The following is a 21742-nucleotide window of genomic DNA, read 5'->3' on the forward strand; positions in this document are numbered from 1 at the left end:
ATTGTCGTCCTGGAGATGCTCTATGATCATCTCCTCTTAGCCTGGCCTCAACACTGATCCACACCTCCGGCGCTAGTTTCTTGCTAGCGGAATTGACATCTGTCAGCATTACACGTAGCGATTCCTGGTCACGTCGTTGAAAGGTTTCGCAGATCGTGGTTCGTCAGCCGGCTGTTGCTGTTTACCTTTTCGGGGAGGTTGCTTGGCGTCCGAGCCCGTGCACACACTGCTCCACTTCTATTTTTGCTCCACCAACTCTTGACATCCATTACGTTTAAAGGCGATGGCTTTCACCTTCTGCTAGTTTCGCGGGCGTTTGCTATTATATTCTTCTTGTATTTAACGAGGTTCTTTTCAATCCACTCGTCGTCAGTACTGATCCCTCTTCACAATTTTGCTCAGAATATGAATAGCTTTCTGGACCTCCGCTTCTTAGCCGGTTTTCGATGAGCAACATTCTTGTAAGCCCTTGATTTTTAGGGGTCAATTGTTTTGGGTTAGGACTTCTATGGTGGGTACTCTATACAGTGGATTCCAAGCTGGAAACCACTAGTCCGTCTGCTGCCCCACTCCCGGGGGTCTCTGCGGTTGGTTTCAGCATTGCGGTGTTACGGCTGACACCGACTGTTCTGTCCTCGACGAATACTGTCTCCTCGCTGGATGCCAGCTCGTCCGCCGACGATGCGCTTGCTATTACCACCTCTTCTTCTTTTGTCAGTTTTTTTCTTGTTGTGTCCATGTCGTACTCCCACGAGTAGTCCGGAGATAGTCGCCACCATGGCTAGTCCAGCCAGGCTTATTTGAAACTGAAGATGCCCAAAGTATTCAGAAACCTAGCTCTCCCTCGGTGAATACTGGTCCACTGTATGTTCAGAATAGGAATTATTTAAGATGATAAGTGTCACTCCTGTAATGAGGAAGCGAAATCCAAGAGCATTTCTTAGGCGAATGCCCTACCTATGGGCGCATCAGGCATCAGATCTTCGGTGCCGATGTTCTCCAGTTGTGACGGGTGGCATCACATCCACTAACGGAAATCCCTCGATACGTTAGCGAATCCGGGATATTCAGTTAGATGGGGGTGTCCAGTACAATGGGCCACCACGGCCTGGGTGCCTAGCAGCTATAGCTTCTCCCCCACCACACAAAGGACCATGGATGTTTGCAATTGTCTGCAGGGGGCAGAGAGTACAGTGGACCTACTAGGGACCAAAGGGCTAGGATGCCCTTTAGAAAAAGTCCCAACATAATATTAACGAACGAACCTAATATACGAGATTTATAGACAATCCAAATATTCCCCATGAACATAAAAAGATAAATCCTTCTTATTCATTCAGCCTAAGGCTCCCCGATTCAATTCAACGTAATACCACAGAGAACCACCCGGCTTACATCAATTTCCAAAAGTAAATCCCTCTACCAATATCCATTACACCCGGTCGAGTTCACAAATAAATATTTTATCATCTACACTGGCTGCTATTCCTAAATCCATTAACCTTGACTACAAGTGGTAGCTGGCCAAGCATGCAGGTATGAGTCGTTATTTATGAACAGATAATCACCTTATTATGTGTTGTATAAGGCAAAGGCCTAACCCCAAAGCCTTGTTCGTTTTCGAGTATCCATCGTCATCTATTATCTTATATCGAACGTCTATGTATCGACTATCTTGAAATTGACTGGCATACAAATATTGGATTAGATGACGAATAGCTTTTTACATTTTAATTTAATTTTGGCAAAGAAGAAAAACTAAGGCACTTACTTGGATGCCCACCAGTTCTCCCAATAAACACAATTTGCAAGCTGAATTCAGCTACTGCAATAATAGATACTAATAAAAGATACTCGTTGCTAACCAAGCCAATAAAAACAATTTTTTTTTCTATAAACTTCCAACAATTTCTGTAGGCGCGGCCTTGGAATTTACGCTCATGTGTTGTGCCGGAAGGAAAAATGAAAACAAATACATGCTCAGCGATCTAAAAGTTTATTAATTGAGGATTCATCTTAACTCTCGACCTAACACCGAAAATTTGCATGAGATAGGAGTGATCCATGTAGTGAAAATCAATACAAGTTTCAAGGAGATTAGTTGGGTACGTCATTAACAAGTTTCCAAAGTGGTTGATTAGTTTTATTTACTGTCACAAATTTGTAATTAAACAAGTTCTACCACATATCATGGATGCCTGGGAAAAGGTTAGAAAAACTTGCTTGGAAACAATGAAAAGTTCAAAAATATTATCTTTTTTTTCGTTGTTGTGGGAAATAAAATGTGCGAAGCTACTGAATATATTAACAGAATAAATAAGAGAATTGAAGAAATTAGGAATCGATGGCGCAACAGTCCAATTTGGACCTAGATCTTGGGGCTTTAATTGGAAATCGCTGCTCAGGGCTTATCACTTCCACAGCGTTAAATGTGATGATAATGAGGCTGGAGCACAGTCACCTTGAAAAACTTAAAATAAGAACCTAAATCTCCCAGGCTGACGGCAAACAACGAGAAATGTCAAATTAGAGGAGGGAGACAACACCCTGACAGTAGAGCCAATGACCCTTAGAGTGGGTAAATCCAGGAAACCTCCACCATGCGAAAGCTGCTTCTATAATAATCACAAGTGAGATTTCCAAAGACATTGGTATAGTGCTAACCCAAAAGCCCTGGGTGTGCAGAGGGCAGACCCTTGGTCTACAAAGAAGAAGACTCCTTTTGCGAAAACCATGAATTCGAATCACTTTTAAATCTAAATTAAAATATATACGTCTTTCAGAGGTTCTAATTGGAGACCTGGTTATCCAAGTTCCAAGAGAAACGCCAAATCAGAGGAGAGAAGCAATACTCTGATACTGAAGAAGGGTGACAATCATTAATGGAGCCAATGACCCTTAGTGCTGGTAAAACCAGGTAAACCTACCGTGTGAAAGTGACATTTCCAAGACAGACATTGGAGTACTCCTGGCTCAAAAATCCTGAATGCACCAAAGGTAGACTCGTGGTTTCCAAGGAAGCAGACTTCTCTTGCAAGAAACTAAGAGCTTGCATTATTTTTGAATCCAAGTTGGCAGGAGAACTCGATAGGCAGTCCTGACATTGACTTCAACTTAGTTCCAGAAGACGATACCTGGATTCCACCGGCAGAAGTAGTTAGACTTATGAGGCATTGCGAGAGAAAGTCGCAGTCACTTCTTCTCCGATACTATGACCAATATGATAACAAGATCCGGAGCTGAGGGCAAGAATACGCTTGAATAGTTCAATAAGGTCTGGATACTCTAGACTCCAAGACATATTGGACTTGAAGGCAATGGGGCAGCAAAAAACTGACCAGGATACACATGTCGTTGCAGGCTAAAGTACCACCTGCTGAAGCTGGGATGTCTGCGGTTGAATTTTGTGGGGAGAGCAATAAGATCTCCTAACACATTTACGAGGATGTTCGGTACTCGACGAAGTAAGAACATGCACCTGCGAATGGAAATGTCATCAAAGTGCAAGCGGGAAAATTTAACTTACGAGGGACGGCTGATAAGTTCATGACCTAAGGTAGTTAGCGATGACTCATCATCTCGTTACTGATAACACTAATTACATGATTCGTTGTAAGTATAACACTCCCTTTCCTTTATTTGGTTCATTTGTAATTATTCCTGGTAAAAACGAAGATATGATGTCAACGGAAACTCGGAATTCTCCCAATTTGAAGCACCACACTGTGACCAAATTCTTTGTTAAAAAATTAAATACACCGAAACAAATTTTGGACGAAATGTCATCGGTTCTTAGGGATTCTGTACCTTCAAATACCATTAAAAAAAATGGGCTCGGCTATTTCAACAAGGAAGAGAGCCCTGTCAAGACAACCTCCACCCGGGTTGCCCAGTGACAGTAGTGACCGAAGAAAATGTTCAAAAAGTCAAAATTAGTACTAGTCGACCAAAAAATTAATCGTGGCAGGTAGTGGGGAAACTGCAGATAAGCAAAGAATGAGCTGGAGAGATTTTGCGCGAAAATTTGCACATAAGAAAAATGTGTTGTGACCGTTGATGAAACCTGTATTCCTCAATGTGATCTGGAACCCAAACAAACAAAAACAGGAGAATGGCCACTAAAGCGTCGAAGTTTATAACTACCACTTTCTGGGACAGCGAGGGAATTTTACTGATTACTTGCCTAAAAGGACCACAATGAACGACCATTACTACGCTAATTTACTGAGTTAGGCTCGTGAAGCAGCCATACAGAAGAGACATGACAAGTTGGCGCTGCAAGACAACACGTCCACTCACACCGCTCAGGTTGCGAGGGGTGCCCTAAAGGCTATGAGATTCACAGAATATGAGTGATCCTGTTGTTTCTATCTGGCTTCACACATTCACCAGGATCAACCTAATCACTCTTATCAACTTAGTCGGGGCACCGAATTCTCTCAATAAATAGGATCGGGAAGAGTTCCACAAAGAACAACGCTATCCGCGGCCGTCAGCTAGCAACACCGAAAACAATGTGGCTCGTATTAGACAATCGTTGGACTCTGCCCGTCAATTGAATATCGAGATGGTTGCCAAAGAACTAACCTTGTCGTCCACTGTGTTTCGCATTGTTAATGACGATTTTTCGATGAGGAAAGTGTGCGCCAGGATTGTGCCCAGAAAGAGAAAATTTCAAGCGAACTTTTGCAAAATATTGAAATTGAAGTTAAGGAGAACGCCATCACTGTTGATGAAACCTGGGCTTTTCAATTCGACCCAGAAACAAAACGACAAAGCTCTGAGTGACACACCGACCAGTCCCCCAAACTAAGAATGATCAAATAAAAAACGAAAACAATGCTCATTGCATTTTGGAGTGGTCCATAAGGAGTTTGTTCATCAAGGTCAAACAGTTAACACTGTCTACTACATGGATGAGATGGAAAGACTCCAAAAGAGGATCATCAGGACCAGAAAAGACGTCTCCGTTACGTGGAAACTCTATCACGAAAACGCGGCTTGCCACAACACACTATTAGCCCGCCAGTTACTGGCCAAATATCATGGGCCACGGCTGCCCCATACCCCTTTTAGTCCTGACGTCGCTTCAGCAGACTTCTTTTTCTTCTTTTTTAATTAGAGCAGCCCCAAAATGGGTCCGATTTTCGTCAATAGAAGAGATTCAATCAGCCGTGACAAAAACTTTGCGAATGGACGCCTTCCAGAGTGCGTACCAGCTATGCAGCGTCACTGGAAAAAATGTGTTGAAGAATTTTAATTGATCGTGGAAATCGTAAATTACTTTAAAAAAATAATTACATCTGACCCCCTAGCTGGCAGTACACCTGCGTCCTAGATAGTAGCCTTGAATAAGCCTCTCGGTGAAGAGCGAACCGCGAATGATCAGTACTGAAGGAGAATTTATCCAAGTAGTTTCCAAAGCCCAAAAAAAAAAGGCAACGAATCATGAAAGGAAACAACTGGCTACACCGCCAGGGGCCTGTTTGCCCAAAACAGGGAGGCTACAAACCAAAAGCCAGTAACAGAAAAGACGAGGAAACCAAGGTCTACACCGTCGGCTCTGCTCATTAAGCTGTTGATGATAAGACATTTGCGGAAGTCCTCAGTGAAATCCGAAGACAACGGAGCAGAAGTATCTTCCATCCGGGAAACGAAGGGCTGCGGTCCTCGTCGAACTAGACTCGAAGACGGGCAGCAAGAGTTCGTTCTGCGAAGTGATCGAGGGGTTACTGGGGCAGAAGACTCTCGTTGCTAGTCTAGAGCCTATGTGCTCTCTAGAAATCCGAGATCTTGATTGCCTCACAGGAAAGGTCGGAGTGAAGGAGGCCATAAAGCGTGAATGTCCTGAGCTAATTAATGCCCGGATAGGTATCACCTATGTAAATGTTGAGGGCAACCAATCGCCGTGGTGGAAGTCCGCGAGCAAAATGCGAGGAAACTCCTTAGTAAGATGGGTTGTATGCAGGGTACAAATGCGATTAATCTCCATCAAGTGTTAAAGGGATCTAAACTATGAAAACACGTCAGAAACTTGTAAGGGAGCCAACAGGAGAACAGCATGTCACAGACGCGATCAGGTAGATCATCAAGTGAAACTTGCGTTCTCTGCAGAGATCGTGGCGCGTCTAGTGAGAGCGTCACCCACACTGCGGATTCTGGACGGTGTTCAATCTTCGTTGAGAGACGATGCCGGAGTTTCGGCACCGATCTGATGCTCTGGACTGCGCGGTTTCGGGTAAGGTGGAAGTAGACAGTTATTTTAATGCTAGGGCCCTTGAATGGGGCATTGTCGGTGTGTACCAACCCGACGCTCTCCCTGCTTGTGAAGGAGGGTGCTCCAGGGGATTGTAATGTTGAAGCTGACACTCTTTTAAACTCAATGATGAACCTGATAATGGCAGCGTGTGAGGCTTCCATGCCCCAGAGAGGCCACAGTCGTGACGGTGGTGAACGGCAGGAATTCCCGAATTGCTAAGGGAGTGCAATAGCGAGGAGGCATACGTCATAAAGGGTATAGATCAGCAAAAAGGTGACTCCGCAATGCGATAAATAAAAGGAAAACTTGCGGTTGGCATAACTTGGTCAACGAGGTGAATGAAGATCCGTGGGGACTTGGCTATAAACTTGTCACCCGAAAAATTTTGGCTTTGCGGAAGCCCGACCCGGCATACTAAGTACCGACCAGATGGACCGCGTTGTACGGGCGGTATACCCGATATCCCGTACGGGTTGATGTCAATAGCAGAGAAAGCGTCGAAGATTGCCCCCTTTTCACAATAAGAGAGCTCCAACGCGCGGTTCTCGTTATGAAAAACAAGAAAGCACCAGGTTTTGATGGTATCCCGGAAATTTTTAAACTGGTGTTCCGCCAATGGGCAGATTTGCTGCTCGGGGTGTTCAACATTTGCTTAAAAGAGGGCATTTTTCCTTGTCGCTGGAAAGTTGCGAAATTCGCGCTGATCAGCAAGGGAAAAGGAGTCCCGTAGCTGCTGTCTGCATACCAACCACTGTATATGCTTGACGCGGCCGATAAAGTGCTCGAATAATTCATCAGGAATAGACTAGTAGATCCGCGCTGCCCGGGACTTATCCCCAAGGCAGTTCGGGTTCAGAACAGATTCATCGAGCCGAGGCATACAGCCGCCGATCTCGACGGACACTTAATGTCAGAAATGCCATCAATTCCATAAGATGGACAGACATGCTAGGCACATTAGAAAACTTCCACTTCCACGTGGCAAACTGTTTCTTGCGGATATTGAAGGATGAGGCTGCTATGTGAGACGTTAGAGGACCAGAGGGTGATGGAAATCATGTCGAGGATAGCACAGGGATCCATCATAGGGCCGGACCTCTGAAACGCTTCCTACGATAATCTGGCAAGATTCGACATGCCAGAAGCGTCGCGCCTGGTCGGTTATGCAGACAACGCTGCGGCACTTATTGCCGAATGTATATTTGAACAGGCGGAAAGGAGACTTGGCATATTGACGCGACGGATAAATGGGTAAGTTCCCTGGAAAAACCCGAAGTAGCCATCTTGACCAGAAAGAGAATCCCGACCCTGGGTCCGATATCGATCGACGAGTTGACTATAGAGTCAAAACCAGCTGTAAAATACCTTGGTTTAAGGCTCGACTCGAAGATGAGCTTCTTCGAGCAAATCAAAGCAGACAGGGCTGCAGCTGGAAACTCGGCTTTGAGTCATCTAATGGTGAATGTTGTGGCCCTATATTTGCTAGGAGACGTCTGCTTATGGAAGCAACGCAGTCCTTTCTGCTCTATGGCGCGTAGGTATGGGCTGATGCCCTTGACAAAGAGGTGCATCGTAAGCGCCTTGCTCAAGTGCAGAGACGTGATGCTGATCGCGGGAATGATCCCGGTTGCTCTCTTTGCTGAGGAGCGTACAGCTATCTAGAGCCGCAAGGGAGAGGTGGTTGCCTGGTTGAATGTCAACGCACCTTTACCGAGTGGCAATCCTCTTGGCAAAATGAACCAAGAGCCAGAATGGACAATCTGGGTCCATGGTTGATTACTTCCTTATTCAACTTTTAAGTGGGCATGGAGGTTTTCAGTTTTACCTGCACAAAATTGGGAAGGCACGATCTCCTGATTGTGGGTTCTGCAATGAAGTGGCGGACGACGCTGAACACACCTTTTTCTCTTGTGAAAGGTGGGACGGCTTTCGTCAGCAGCTTTATGCAGACACCGGGGAGCTCTTTCCAGACAATATTGTGAGATTGATGGTGAGGAACGTTGGCAAATGAGAGTCGTGCTGTGCATTATATTCGGGCGAATATATATATTCGAATTCGCCAGGCGTACCAGGTTTATCCTCACCTGAGTTGCAAACGCAGAGCTGCATGCGACCAGGCGCGTGTCATGGGTTGCGGATAATGACATGACCCACCGGGTCAGCTACGAATATCGCAAGTTAATCTTGTAAATAAGTAGCCGCGGACAAGCAGAACGTTTCCCTTTGTGTTCGTCCTCCCTTACCGATTCTTCCCGTTCAGGGGGAGTAAACCTCCTTAACAAATCCGTAATCCGGGGTGAAGGGATCGACGCGCCTATCGGATGAATTGCAGTGACGTTAAACTGTATTTCAGCGGCTCCCCTCCAAATACCTTCCCTACCTTTGGAGGTAACCATGGGGCATTGCAACATTGGGGCTCTGTTGCAGGGTTGACTACTTCCCCAATACTCGTGGGAATAAAATTGAGGAAAACAATTTAAATTTTTTTAATGGGACCCCAGGGACACGAAGACAGTACCCTACACGGTTAAGGGTCGTTCAACAACATCAGAGCGGCTCTTCGCCCTTGGATGTTTTGGCGGTTATGCCGTCAACCACCAGGGACGGGAGACCTAGGCGTCGTATGGTTTGGACGAACCAACTCAACGAATTTATCGTCCGCGCCTATTACCGTGTCACGGATTTGGAACGGCATCCATTAGGGTACAGACATCGACTACATGACGCGTTCATAACCCGATTTCCGGAGCTAAGTCATGTTCCGGAACAGAACGTCGTCAACCAGTACCGGGTGATCGTGAATAACAACCGAGTTGCCTTACCAACTAGGCAACAAATCTTCCAAGAGGTTTCACTTGAGCTCGGGCTGGAGTCATCAAATTACCGGACTAGTCAAAGGAGTAACACAAGTACTCCACCTGTAAGGCACTCCATGAATCCAGTAGTCAGGAGAAGCTTAGTAACTGGGGATGTCGACCCAATTTATAATGAGGCTTTGACCGCATTCCAGGTCGCATTCACAGAGTATGCTGAGATTCTCCCAGACGCTAGGCCAAAGATCCCAAAACTGAAGTTTACTTCGGCAACTACTAACATCATTGCTGCCGTTGACAGAATTTTGGCTGATCGTTTGGCTAGCGAGATTACTGCTACAGAGGTTCACAGCCTGATCTACGTTGCAGCTGCCACGGTTATTCGTCTCCATAACCAACATCTTAGAGCGAATAACGGAGGTATGCGCAGAAGGACTTTACCGTTCTGGGTGTTTCGACTCAACAAAAGAGTCGGAAAGTTGAGAAAGGAGATTGGTCGTGTGACGCAAGCACTCCTTGGAAATCCATCACCAAGAGTGCACAGATGCGTTGCGAACATCATTGGAAACTACCATCTACTACTACCACACCTTATGCGTTCATGCAAGGTCCTCCCCAAAATGACCATGCCTGACGTAACTGAAGTCGACGTTAAAGCAGCCCTTGACAAGGCAGGTAACTGAAAGGCGCCAGGAGTTGACAAGATTCACAACTTCTGGCTGAAGCGGCTCAAGAGCACTCACAGGATATTGGCAAATCAATTTAATCAGATGATTGCCGATCCTGATTTAGTTCCACCATTTTTCACCAAGGGGATAACTTTCCTCATCCCCAAGGAACAGGGTGCCTCTTGCCCTTCAAAATGTCGATCAATTACTTGTCTTCCAACCATCTACAAGATCTTCACTTCAGTTCTGTGCGCGAACATCTCAAAACATACTGATGTTCATAAATTGATAGCTGAGGAGCAAAAAGGATGCGCAAAAGGCTCCCGGGGCTGCAAAGAACAGCTTATAATCGATACGGTAGCTGTAAAGCAGGCTGTCCACCAAAAACGAAATATCTCGACAGCCTACATCGATTATAAATCAGCCTTTGATTCCATATCACATTCGTGGTTATTACAAGTGTTACGCTTGTATAAAATCAACCCGAATGTCGTTCTTCTTCTGAGAACAGTAATGAAGAATTGGAGCACGAAGCTATCGGTATCCTCACAAACATCAGGAGAGGCGACTCTCTAAGCCCACTGTGGTTTTGTTTGGCTTTGAATCCGCTATCCCCCCCGATCTAGTTCTGCTTCTGAAGGAAGAACGAGCGTGCTTTATAATCGATGTAGCCGTACCGTTGGACCTGAACACTGTTGAAAAACAGCACGAAAAAATCCGGAACTACGGCCCCTTGGCAGACGATATGAAGCAGACCTGGAGACTACAAAAGATCGAAGTAGTCCCAGTAATAATTTCAGCGACGGGATTAGTCCCGCAGAACTTACATAAAGCGCTGAAAACGCTCGATCTTAGGGCTGGACTATACATGGAGATGCAAAAAGCGGTTATCCTTGCAACCTGTGCTATAGTCCGAAGATGACCTAATGGGTTTCAGTCTTGATCCGCACTGTCTTCAATATAAGATCCATGTCTCTGTAGTGTAGGACCTCCGCGTCATTGGCTGAAGTGTTTGCGATAATCGGGATGTAGTAATACATTTTCGCATGGTCGCACACACTTTGCGTTAAAACGCATCATCGCTGTAATGCGGGCCTTTGGATGTTGCCTTCAGCCCATCCTTAGGTTGGTCGCCCCTCGGTCCGGTTGGGCGGGAAGAGGGTCCGTGGGCTTTTTGAACTATATATTCTTACTGCGAAGAAGATTGAGCTCGATTGGAAGGAATTCCCTGACTCGAAGGGTCCCAAAGCTGGGAGAACTAGCCCGAAGTAATGTGTCAAACGGTTTCAGGCTAGTTCTTTGATGACAAGGAGGTGTTTAGTTGGTAGTCCGGCGGCGTACTGTTGCGGGAGTCTAAGATTTTATGCCTTCACCTACCCTACTCCCAAAAAAAAGAGCAGCATGCCCAGAAACATCACCCAGTGGTAGTACCTGAAGAGTTTAAGCGAGGTGATGCCTCGAGATTACTCTTTGGTCAACTTTGGGGGAATCAATGGGGTCTGTGTATCGGAGGTTGAATGGACCTACGGCTTCTAACTTATTTTTAATCATTTTCCGATAGTTTTGATCGTGGACTCCTGAAAAGCATTATGTCTTTCGGAAGCAGGATATCATGATCCATCTTCCAAACATATTCATCATTATTTTCATAGTACATTCCTGGAAAATATCTTCCTTTTTTACAAAGAAGTTGCATTGGTTTAAGATGTTTAATTCCACTACAAGGACATTTAGGCTTCTGAAAAGTCAGATCCTGTAGATGTTAAGAGTTACGTTCGCTTTGATTTATGATTTCTGGGCCAAAAATTGGGGCATTTTTTAACTAAAGCAGTGTTTCCTTGACCAAGTATACTGTTCAAAAGGACTCCTGGAAACTTCTAGATTATAACTGTCAAAGGATGTGAAGTACTTTAAAAAAGAAATCCAACTTACCGTTTAAAGTGATCACGTATTCTATCCTCACGTACAATTTCGGGTTGATTTGAAACCCAAAGATGTCGAGTCTCCCGTACCATTTTGCTTTGAGTTCCACATGGAGACGATAATTGTTGTGTTTTCCACAGGGCGAGTTCCTTTTTGGAATTTTATTTATTTTATTTTTTTTATATTATTTTTATAAGACTTTAATGCGTGTTTTATTGTTTTGTTATATATATATCTCGTTTTTTATATATAAAACTTTTTTTTTAGCTTTTATTTATTGTTTTAAAGCAGTTTCACGAAGATAGTGGTGAATTGCTGACAAGGACGACGTTGACAAAGGATGATTTTTTCTACATAAAATTATAGATAAATATGAAAATTAAATAAATTTGGGATGTTTAAATGCCAACGTTGTTCTTAGATTAATGGATTAATATCTATATTTCTCTGGTTCTAGGAACATGTAGTAAATTACGTTTCAGGTCGGGGTTGATGGCAGGGAGTTGACTTTTTTCCTCGAAATTACAGAGGAAACCTAATCAAGTATCCCCGCGTTAATGTCGAGCAAAAAAGTCGAGACTTTCCTACTATCAACCATTACGTGCTTTACATAATTTACTATATATCGAGGAGCAGAGAATATAAAGGAGATTATGATTATAAGGTTTATGTATTATATACAATTTTTTTTTTAGGTATTATATGCGTTGCAGGGGAGCTTAATGGGGATTTTGAGGGTTTTTTTTTTGGTTGTGTGTTTCGCGCCGCGATTATAATAATTCGAATCCAATCGAGACGGGAACGATAAAATCTTTTGAAGTAGGCATCGTTCGAACAAAGAAACGAGAAAGAATAAAAAAATATCTGTATGTAATAATCATAGGTCCGAAAAGATAGTTGGAGAGCTGTTGATGGAGCTCAGTGCATGCTGGTATATAGTAGTCGGTTGTCGGTAGTTTCTGCTTTCCTGCCTCTGCTAGTTGGCTGCCTTTTCTTGCTGGTCGAATGATTTCACAACTGGGTACGTTTCACAAAGCACCACTCGCAGATACATCATACATTCATACATAATATACAATTCTATCTTTTTTACACAACCAGATACTTCTTGGTATTTCTATCTCATTTCGATGACCGTTCACTGAACACCCTAGAAATGTGTAGATTTATATATATAGACATTTTTTTGCTTCTTTGGTTTTATTGTTAGCCGACGTGTATCTTTTCCCAGGACCGAACCCCGCGCGCGCGCGCGCGTGCGTTCAACCGAAACCCGTTTCCTTCGCTATATACCCTGCTTGGTGAGAAGCTCAGTATATAAGATTTGTATAAACCGATTCGAACGAAACTTTACATTGGTATTAGTTCGTATATAAATGCGCGCGCAATCTACACTCTAGCTCAAATGTAATTCGGACAGCAAGTTGGATTCATTGGACGACGTGCACTATAGAGCAAGGTGGATGCAATAATAATAGAGTTCGGCCACACACGTACTTTTGGTATCCGGATCCTTTTTTTCACTGAACTATGGAACGATTTTCTTCTCTTATAATCTCCAGACAAAAAGATCGAAACTTTCAGCTATCTTACAATCCGATATCTTTAACTTTTCGCTTGTATTGTGAAATAATTTTTTGATATTCAGTTAATTTTTCGTAAAAAAAAAATCCGACAAAGTTCGAGAGTTTTCCAAAGACGAAATACGTTATTTTCCTTTATCACACACAATATTTTCCAAGAGTTCTTTGATTACTACTGTGTCACTCGTTTCTAGTTGGTTACATGGGTTTTTTCCCTAGCTCTGGTTATACACTCTTCCACGTAGTGTTCACGTATGGATGATTTTTCGTTGCACCCTGTAATTTTCAGTTTTAGATTTCGGTCAAATTTGGGCGGTTTTCTCAACTTGGATGGAAATTCGCGCGCGTGAATTGTTATCTTTAGTTCAAAAGGTACGTTTTGCTGAAGATACTAATGGTTGGGAGACAAATATTGGATAGTGCACCTTTTCAGTCACCCTCACGTGTACTGATTATACATTTTTTAGTATTTTTCCGGATATTAGCTGTTTTGAGATAAGCGTCAGTACGGATTTCTTTGAAGAATTAGATACAGGTCCCGCTTGAAATCGGTATTCTCGTTCTGGAGCTTCATGGATAAAGCCAAGAGGATGTTCACGATGAAAATATGCGGAAGTCCTCGCAAAATCATAGTTTTAGTCCCTTTTTATACATCAATTCGTCACTCTAGTATGAAAGGATACTATCGCTTGCTTCGAAGTCATGATATCTTTTTGATGCTCATCATTCGATTCGTCACTCTGGTATGAAAGAATACTATCTTTCGCTTCAAAGTCATGGTATCTTCTTGATACTCATCTTCAACGCAAAAACCCTTTGAGGAAGCCACGTTTTTGACGGTCCATTTCCAAGGAACTTTTTCAAAGGTTTCGCCAGAATTTGATGCAACTCCGAAACTCAGTAGCTTTGTTGATAGATTCTAATCATTTGGAAGGAGATTTTTTGCATAGTCTACATATTTTTGATGCATACGTAAGCATTTCGTATCATAATTGCTAACGGACAGTATCTTAGTTGTGGTTTCGTAGTAACTGTTATCGCTTCCAATTCACTTTAGAAGTTGGGGGCTTAATGCTGGAGTGTTCATTTTCTTGGATTTACTAGACACTGGTGGATTTCCAGAGCTCTTTCAACAGCACGGAGGAAAAAAAAACTTAAATAGGAAGAGTTGCAACGTTTATAGTACGTAGATATTGAAATATAGATGGAAGTACAGGCATAGGATGGTCTGTTACTCTTTCTTCTCTATTTAAAGCTATTATATGTGGCGGCCATTGCTATTACGTATGGTTATAAGTATATATACGTATGTGGATGAATTCCAAGTGCTGGCTGGTTGCTGCCTGCTATCTATAGATACCGATTATAGATAGAGCCATATAAAGAACACGACGATGGCTATACGACCAAATGGAACGGTACAAAGCTCGACTCGGTGATGATGAATGCAAACGCGAACGTCCAACAAAACACTTGGGGAGATGTTTCGAGTGTGACGGAGATAGACAACGAATGGTAGGCAATCCAAAAAAAAAAAAATTATTTTTTTTGTCCACCACACATTTCAGAACGAGGTCGACAACGTATACCGAGAGTTCAAACGCGCCAGAACGAGATAGGGTTACTTGATTCAGAGGTGGTTTTTTTTTTCTCTGGTGTTAACTCACAAGGCAACGTAAGGGAAGGGGAAGCTCTATCTATCCATAATAAAACCAGAACGCATCGATTTTTTTTTATAACGAAAAATTTCTGTTGTCACCCGCTGTAGCAGCTCCCGTCTCTCCTATATGTGGTCAAACCACGTATTTACAATGGTGATTCTTCCAACGTTGTGTATATTCACCACCACCACCACTTACACAAACCAAAAATCCCATTTCAAACCCGACGATTCAGAAATATATAAAGGAGAGGGTACACTAACACATTTGACAGCACTGCTCGGAAGTTACCGCACACCAAATTCTGGCGAAGACGAAGCGCGGGAAATACAACCGGTATTAACACACACTATCTTCATCTTTTCAAACGCGAGATACATAACTCTGTATTCGAATGGTATGGAACGTACATTTTAAGAGACCGCGCGCGCGCAAGCGCACTACAAGACTATTATAACACTCGTATCCAACACAAAATGGATGACGAAAACGATGGTTGAAAATTTTTTCTTCCTGTATGTTTTTTGGTTCCAGTTGGCAGGCAGAAACTCGATTCTGGGTTTCTCTTTTATCTCTCTCTCGCGACCGGTGAAGCGCCTGAGGGAGAGCGGGATGGCGAACACATAGTACTATACCACTCTTGCACAGCGGTAGTTTTCTTCACGTTACCATGCATACGTTGTATGGGACAGGGGTGGGGATAAGCGACGACGTGCGGCGAACACAACCACGACCCCGGTACCGCGCACTCCCGTACAATTCCGTACCGCACACAACCAATTCCCTCAATTCTTTTTCCTCTCTACTTCTTACTGTAATATATATATATATATATACCCCTCTCGAAATATATATATATACACAGCAAAACTGCTACTTTTCTTAATTCCACACCATGGAAATTTTTCACTGCTATTCCATTTAGATTTTATTCTATTTATTCCATTTTATTTTATTTTATTTTATTTTTTTAAATCTAATAATTATATTTTCTTGCAATTTAATTCACCTCACCTTTTCATACGCGACTTCATTCACTGCCAGATACTCTCCCAGATTTCAGATACTTTGCCCGAGATAAATCATCATCACTGTTTCGCACAATTCTACTTCTTTTTAAGGAACACGCACTCAAGTTTTCCAAGATTTTTCCGTTTGAAATATTTTCCCTTCACACTTTGGATCTCTCCTTTCTCTTCATTTCTCTTTTAAACTTCTTTTATTATCATTATTCACTTCGTCGCATTGAAAAAATACACTTTTCATTATCACTTCTTTCCACTGACATTATTTTTCCCTCTTTAAAGATTTAATTCGTGTAAAATCACTGGGATTTCATATTTCATTTTTAAATATATTTTTTTATTATTTTATTTCAAGATACTCTCTCTTGTCGCTGTAAAAATTAAAAATAATTATTTTTATAATTTACGAAAGCAAAGAAATGAGGAAAAGTAACAGAAATAATAAATATCGCATTGATCCTTGCGAAAAATTGTTCTTATGTCAAACAAACTGAAGGATCGTCCTTGATTTTGTATCTTAAATCTCTCCCTCTCTTTCTCAACTACTCAATCTTTTACCAGACAATAATACTTTTCCAACGAAACAACAAACTCAAAATCATCATCCAAAAAAATTAATATCCAATAATCCGCAATTAATCCATTATTTTTGTATCTGAATAGATGAAACCTAGTAGATTCGCTGATTTCTCTTTAGTCCTTGTCCCTTCCTTTTTCTTTTTTTTTTTCAAAAAAAAAGTTGAATCTACATAACATGGTACGTAAGGGATGTATGTTGTCGAACAAGATTCTGATGAAACTCTGTCTCGTTTATGGATGAATACCTTCTAAAAATGCCAGACTGCATATTGTACGATATTTCGTCGTTTCCCACAAGGGTGCATTCTAGGACCTGTTGTGTTTTCCGTTTTGCAATTCATACATTTGGCCTGTACATTTTGAATGCATGTGATGGGATGATGGTGTGATTCTGTCCTCGTTGATTTGTCGTGGATCTTATATTCTGAAAAGAAACGAGAAGAAAGGGACATATAACTTTTGTTGTTTGGAGTAATGAACAAGAGAAGAAAAGATAAAATCAGGAAATATCAGTTTTTTAACGTTCAATATGGGCTGGAATTAAGGACGAGGTGAGGGATCAATCACTCTCCTTCAACATATCAAACAAACCGAAAGATTAGCGCTTTAGATATGAAAGATTTTTCATTTTCCTATCCAAGAAACCTTTTATTTTCTTGAGAACTGGTTAAACGAGAATTGCCCAAAACCCTGCAGCAATGTATAAATGCCTTTAGTATGTCAAGCAACCTTAAAGTGATATCTGAAAATGCTTAGTGCAATAAAAAGGCACAACTGCCACAGTCCAAAATTTTTTTAGCGATAGTAGGATTTACACCAAATTTTTCAAGATGGTGCTCTATACTACGACAATAAATTGTTATATTTTTACTTCTGGGATGGAATCAAGGGGAATTTAGTAATACATTTTTATTCAATTTATTCGAATGAGATGAATATTGGCCCCTAGATTTAGCGGTGTGGTGATTGAAGGGATAGAGTGCTAGTCTCACAGTCTCATTGCCCAGGGTTCGAATCCCAGTCGCCATGGATGTTTGAGTACGTCTTGCCCATGTCCTGCTGCAGTGCAGTGTGGTAACGAAACTGAAGCCAAGTTTCACTGACGATTACGAACAAAAAAAAAATAGTGACAATAACAACAAAGGATTTCCTTGTACTATTCTCAGTAAAATAAAATGCTGAGATCATGGAAAAAGATTAATAAATAAATAATAATAACTCCGCCGAAGCCGGTCCCAAGCCCGGTTGTGAAAGGAGGAGGGATGGATAGCTTCAGTCTGAATGGCTGTACGCCACCGCAGCGTCTCAGAGGGTAGGTGAGGAAAGTGCAAGAACTTTGCAGTCTTGCAGATTACTCACTAAGGAAGCTATCTCAACACCTGGCAGCTAGGGATAAAATGCACCACCAAAAATGAGAAGAAGGAGAAATTTAAGGTCCGGTACGGATAACCGGCGGGAGTCGTCTGACTTGGTGACTGGGTCGGGCTCTCGTAATGGACAGCACGGCGTCGAAACGGCTAGTCGTGGGGCGGTTCGACGTCTAGGCGCCACGACGACCAGGAGCACAGCTCCGCCTGCTGCAGCTGTTTCGCCACAATCTGTGGCGACCACTTCAGCAGGTTCGCGTAGGAAGCGGATGAAATGGACTGAAGAAATGAACCTCTTCATCATCCGCTCCTACTACGAAATAACGGCGGAGGCGGATACAACATCTTACCGCCCCTTATTGCACCAGAGATTCGTCGAGCGTTTCCCGCAATTCGCGCACGTGACTGTGCAGCGAGTCGCAGACCAGTACCGCTTCATTACTCGCAGCGACACAATCCCGGCCACCATCAGCAAACCTGTTCGACTTGAAGTCATCGGGGAAACTGGTGACCGAGGGTCGATGGGGGCAGAGGCGGCGGCATCAACAACACCACGCCGCACTGCAGGCAACAGGTTCAGTACTCGCCGAAGCACTCTTCTCCACCGTCCAGCTGAGGTTCGGGACGAATTCCAAAGAGCGTGTATAGAATTCTCGGATATGGATCCTTTGCATAGACCAGGTATTCAGGCTCTATGCATCTCCAGCAACTCCGGGAATTCTATCTCAAATCAATGATGCGATTGCATCTCGACTGTGTGCTGATATGTCACTGCTGCAACTACAATCACTTGTGTATTGTGGTGCAGTTGCGGCTATCAGATTGCACGGTCAGAAGATTCGCTTTCGTGTTATTGGTTTGAGTGACAAAAGAGATCCACCATGGAAAATTCGTCTAGAACGTCGGCGGGACTCACTAAGGCAGGACATTGCTAGACTGATTCAGCACTGGCAATGCCAGCCGACGGGTGAGAAATCCAGAATGCAACATACGCGAGGAACCAGCGGAGCTTTTTCAGATCTCTCAACGAATCCCAACAGAGCGCCCAGACAATACAGTTCGCGGTGACGGAAGCGAAAGAGTATTGGGATGGATTTTGGGGGTTACCTGCCCAGCATGTTGAGCATGCTGAGTGGATCACCGCCGAAGGCACCCGCCATGCCAATACACCTGGCATTAATTTTGCGGATGTTACCGAAGAGGAAGTTCGACGAGCCATAAACATCTCGAAGAACTGGAGGGGTCCAGGTCTGGATCGGGTGCAGAATTTCTGGTATAAGAAATTTACCAGCGTACACAGTCGGTTGGCACGCAGTATAAATGAGGTCATGAGTCGGCCGGAGGAATTTCCACCTTTCCTCACTGCGGGGATTACCTACCTTATCCCTAAGAAGGACACGGTGCAGGACCCCGCAGACACAAGACCGATCACTTGCTTACCAACCCTCTACAAATTCATCACGTCCATTATTAGTGGAAGGATCAATGCGCACCTCGAGACCAACAACATTCTGTCCGAGGAGCAGAAGAGCTGCCGAGTTGGGTCAAGGGGTTGCGAAGAGCAACTCATTATCAACTCGGTAGTTGTAGGACAAGCAACTAGAGGCCAAAGAAACCTCTTCAGTTGCTATATCGATTATGCCAAGGCTTTTGATAGCGTTCCGCATACCTGGCTAATCGACATCCTACATCTGTATCGCATTAATCCGAAACTAATAAAGTTTTTGGCGACAGTCATGGAAGGGTGGCATACCACCTTATCAGTCCGTACATCTGAGGGTGCTAATACCTCAGAGCCCATCCGTATACGGAGGGGCATCTTCCAGGGGGATTCGTTGAGTCCCCTTTAGTTTGGTATGGCACTGAACCCCCTTTCATGGCTACTGAATGATGTTAGAGGGCATGGTTTTGCAATAAAGTATGGCCTACGTGCTAAGTGCGAACTGACACTCTTAATGTACCTAGATGACATCAAGCTGTATGCTGGTACTGACAACCATCTTAGAAGTCTGTTGCGAATAATAGACATGTTCAGCCGTGATATTCGGATGGAGTTTGGATTAGACAAGTGTCGAATCCAAGCCATCCGCAAAGGTCATCACGAGCCGCATGCCGGACATAGCATTGGTGGCCTCCACAGCGAAGCTATGACCGAGACAGACTTCTACAAGTACCTAGGAATTCTGCAAGGAACCCATGCTCGAGTTGGTGATCTGAAGGAAGCTCTGCTGTCCGAATTCCTGTGACGTGTAAAGCTGGCGCTGAAATCGCATCTCTCGGGGAAGAATAAAATAAGCACGTTGAATGTATTCGCTATCCCTTCACTGGCTTATGCATTCGGAATATTGCCGTGGACGAAGACCGACCTGGAAAACGTCCAGCGGCGGATACGGACAACTATGTCCAAATTCCGAATGCATCACCCAAAGTCTGCCGTGGAGCGGATGAACCTGCCTCGTGACGTCGGAGGTAGGGGCATGGTTGACGTGGCGGCACAACATCATCGCCAAGTCGACTCGCTGCGCGCTTATTTTTACAGCAAAGAGCAGGCGAGCCCCTTGCATGCGGCTGTCTGTGGACTGACTCCACTTAACTTGAAGGATCGATCTTTCAATCCTCTGAGTGGGGTGAAGTCGGACCAGGAGCGGATCGAGGAATGGAAGTCGAAGGCAATGCACGGTAAACACGTGAATTGTCTTTGGCAGCCATTTGTCGATTTGCATCTGTCGAACAGATGGCTGTGTGCTGGGGAGCTCTTTGCTGAGACGGAGGGGTTCATGTGTGCCATTCAGGACGGCGTGGTCGCAACCCGAGCTTATAAAAAGCTCATCATGAAAAAACGGATGGAGAACGACCAGTGCAGAATGTGTGGTTCGGCGTTAGAGACGTTGGACCATCTCATTTCTGGCTGTACTGTTATGGCACTGGTGCAATACATCACCAGGCATAATGCTGTATGTAAGGTTATTCATCAAAACCTTGCATACAAGCATGGGCTGATCACGGGGACATGTCCGGTTTACCGATATGAGCCGCAAGCAGTACTTGATAGTTCTGCTTACAGCATGTATTGGGACCGGCGAGTTCTGACTGATCGCCATACCGCACACAACAAGCCTGACGTACTGTTAGTTGACAAGAACGGTCGCTCCGCGTATATTATTGATGTTGCTATCCCCCATAATAGCAACATTGAACGGAAATACGTGGAGAAGAAGGTGAACTATGAGCCATTGGCTCGGGAAATCAAAGAAGTTTGGCGTCTCGAGCGGGTGGTTGTAGTTCCCATAATATTGTCAGCTCCATGTATTGTACCTAAATCCCTGACGGCTTCCCTTGATGTCCTGGGACTTTCGCACAGTCTGGTTCAAACCATGCAGAAGTACACCATTCTGCATACGTGCTCGATGTTGCGGGGAGTACTCGACGGATTCTCCCACTGACCTACCACCGGCCACCACCACCAGTGCCCCTTTAGTTTTTAAGTAGGTAGGATCGTCCGAGCCTAAATGCTTGGCACTTAGTGCTAGCATTAGGTAAAATCCGGCATCTGCCGAGATTGTGATAACTCGGAAATAAATAATAATAAAGAATAGTTGAAATTAATCCACTATACTAAATTTTACCTGATCTCTGTTTTTGACAAGTCCCACGACAAGTCGACCAAGAAAATGCATCCAATGTCGTTAAAAACAAAATGATTGGATTGAATACCAATAAGCCTCGGGGAAATGCTAGGTCGTCCACCTCAGTCGACGCGGCAGGACAGGCCCCGATTCTCCGAAAGAAATGGACAAGGGTTCTTGACGCATGGACGGTGTCAAGACGTAAGTAAGTTAATGTGAGCAAACAATCAAGGTATCT

At 43.7% G+C, this 21742-nt stretch overlaps 1 protein-coding gene across 3 annotated transcripts in view; it reads right to left on the reverse strand.

Moving 5' to 3' along the window:
- Positions 1–21742, reverse strand: part of LOC119647196 (protein split ends) — a 318856-nt gene that overhangs the window by 259219 nt on the left and 37895 nt on the right. For all 3 annotated transcript variants that reach the window (XM_038048008.1, XM_038048009.1, XM_038048007.1), the window contains exons 2-4: positions 16757–16935; positions 15922–16303; positions 11673–12013 (exon numbers count right to left, since the gene is read on the reverse strand). In XM_038048008.1, coding sequence (XP_037903936.1) covers positions 11673–11755 — 83 coding nt within the window. In that variant the 5' untranslated portion in view covers positions 11756–12013; positions 15922–16303; positions 16757–16935. The remainder of the gene's footprint in view (positions 1–11672; positions 12014–15921; positions 16304–16756; positions 16936–21742) is intronic.

Source organism: Hermetia illucens, chromosome 1 (assembly GCF_905115235.1).
Source record: "Hermetia illucens chromosome 1, iHerIll2.2.curated.20191125, whole genome shotgun sequence".
NCBI classification, from domain to species: domain Eukaryota; kingdom Metazoa; phylum Arthropoda; class Insecta; order Diptera; family Stratiomyidae; genus Hermetia; species Hermetia illucens.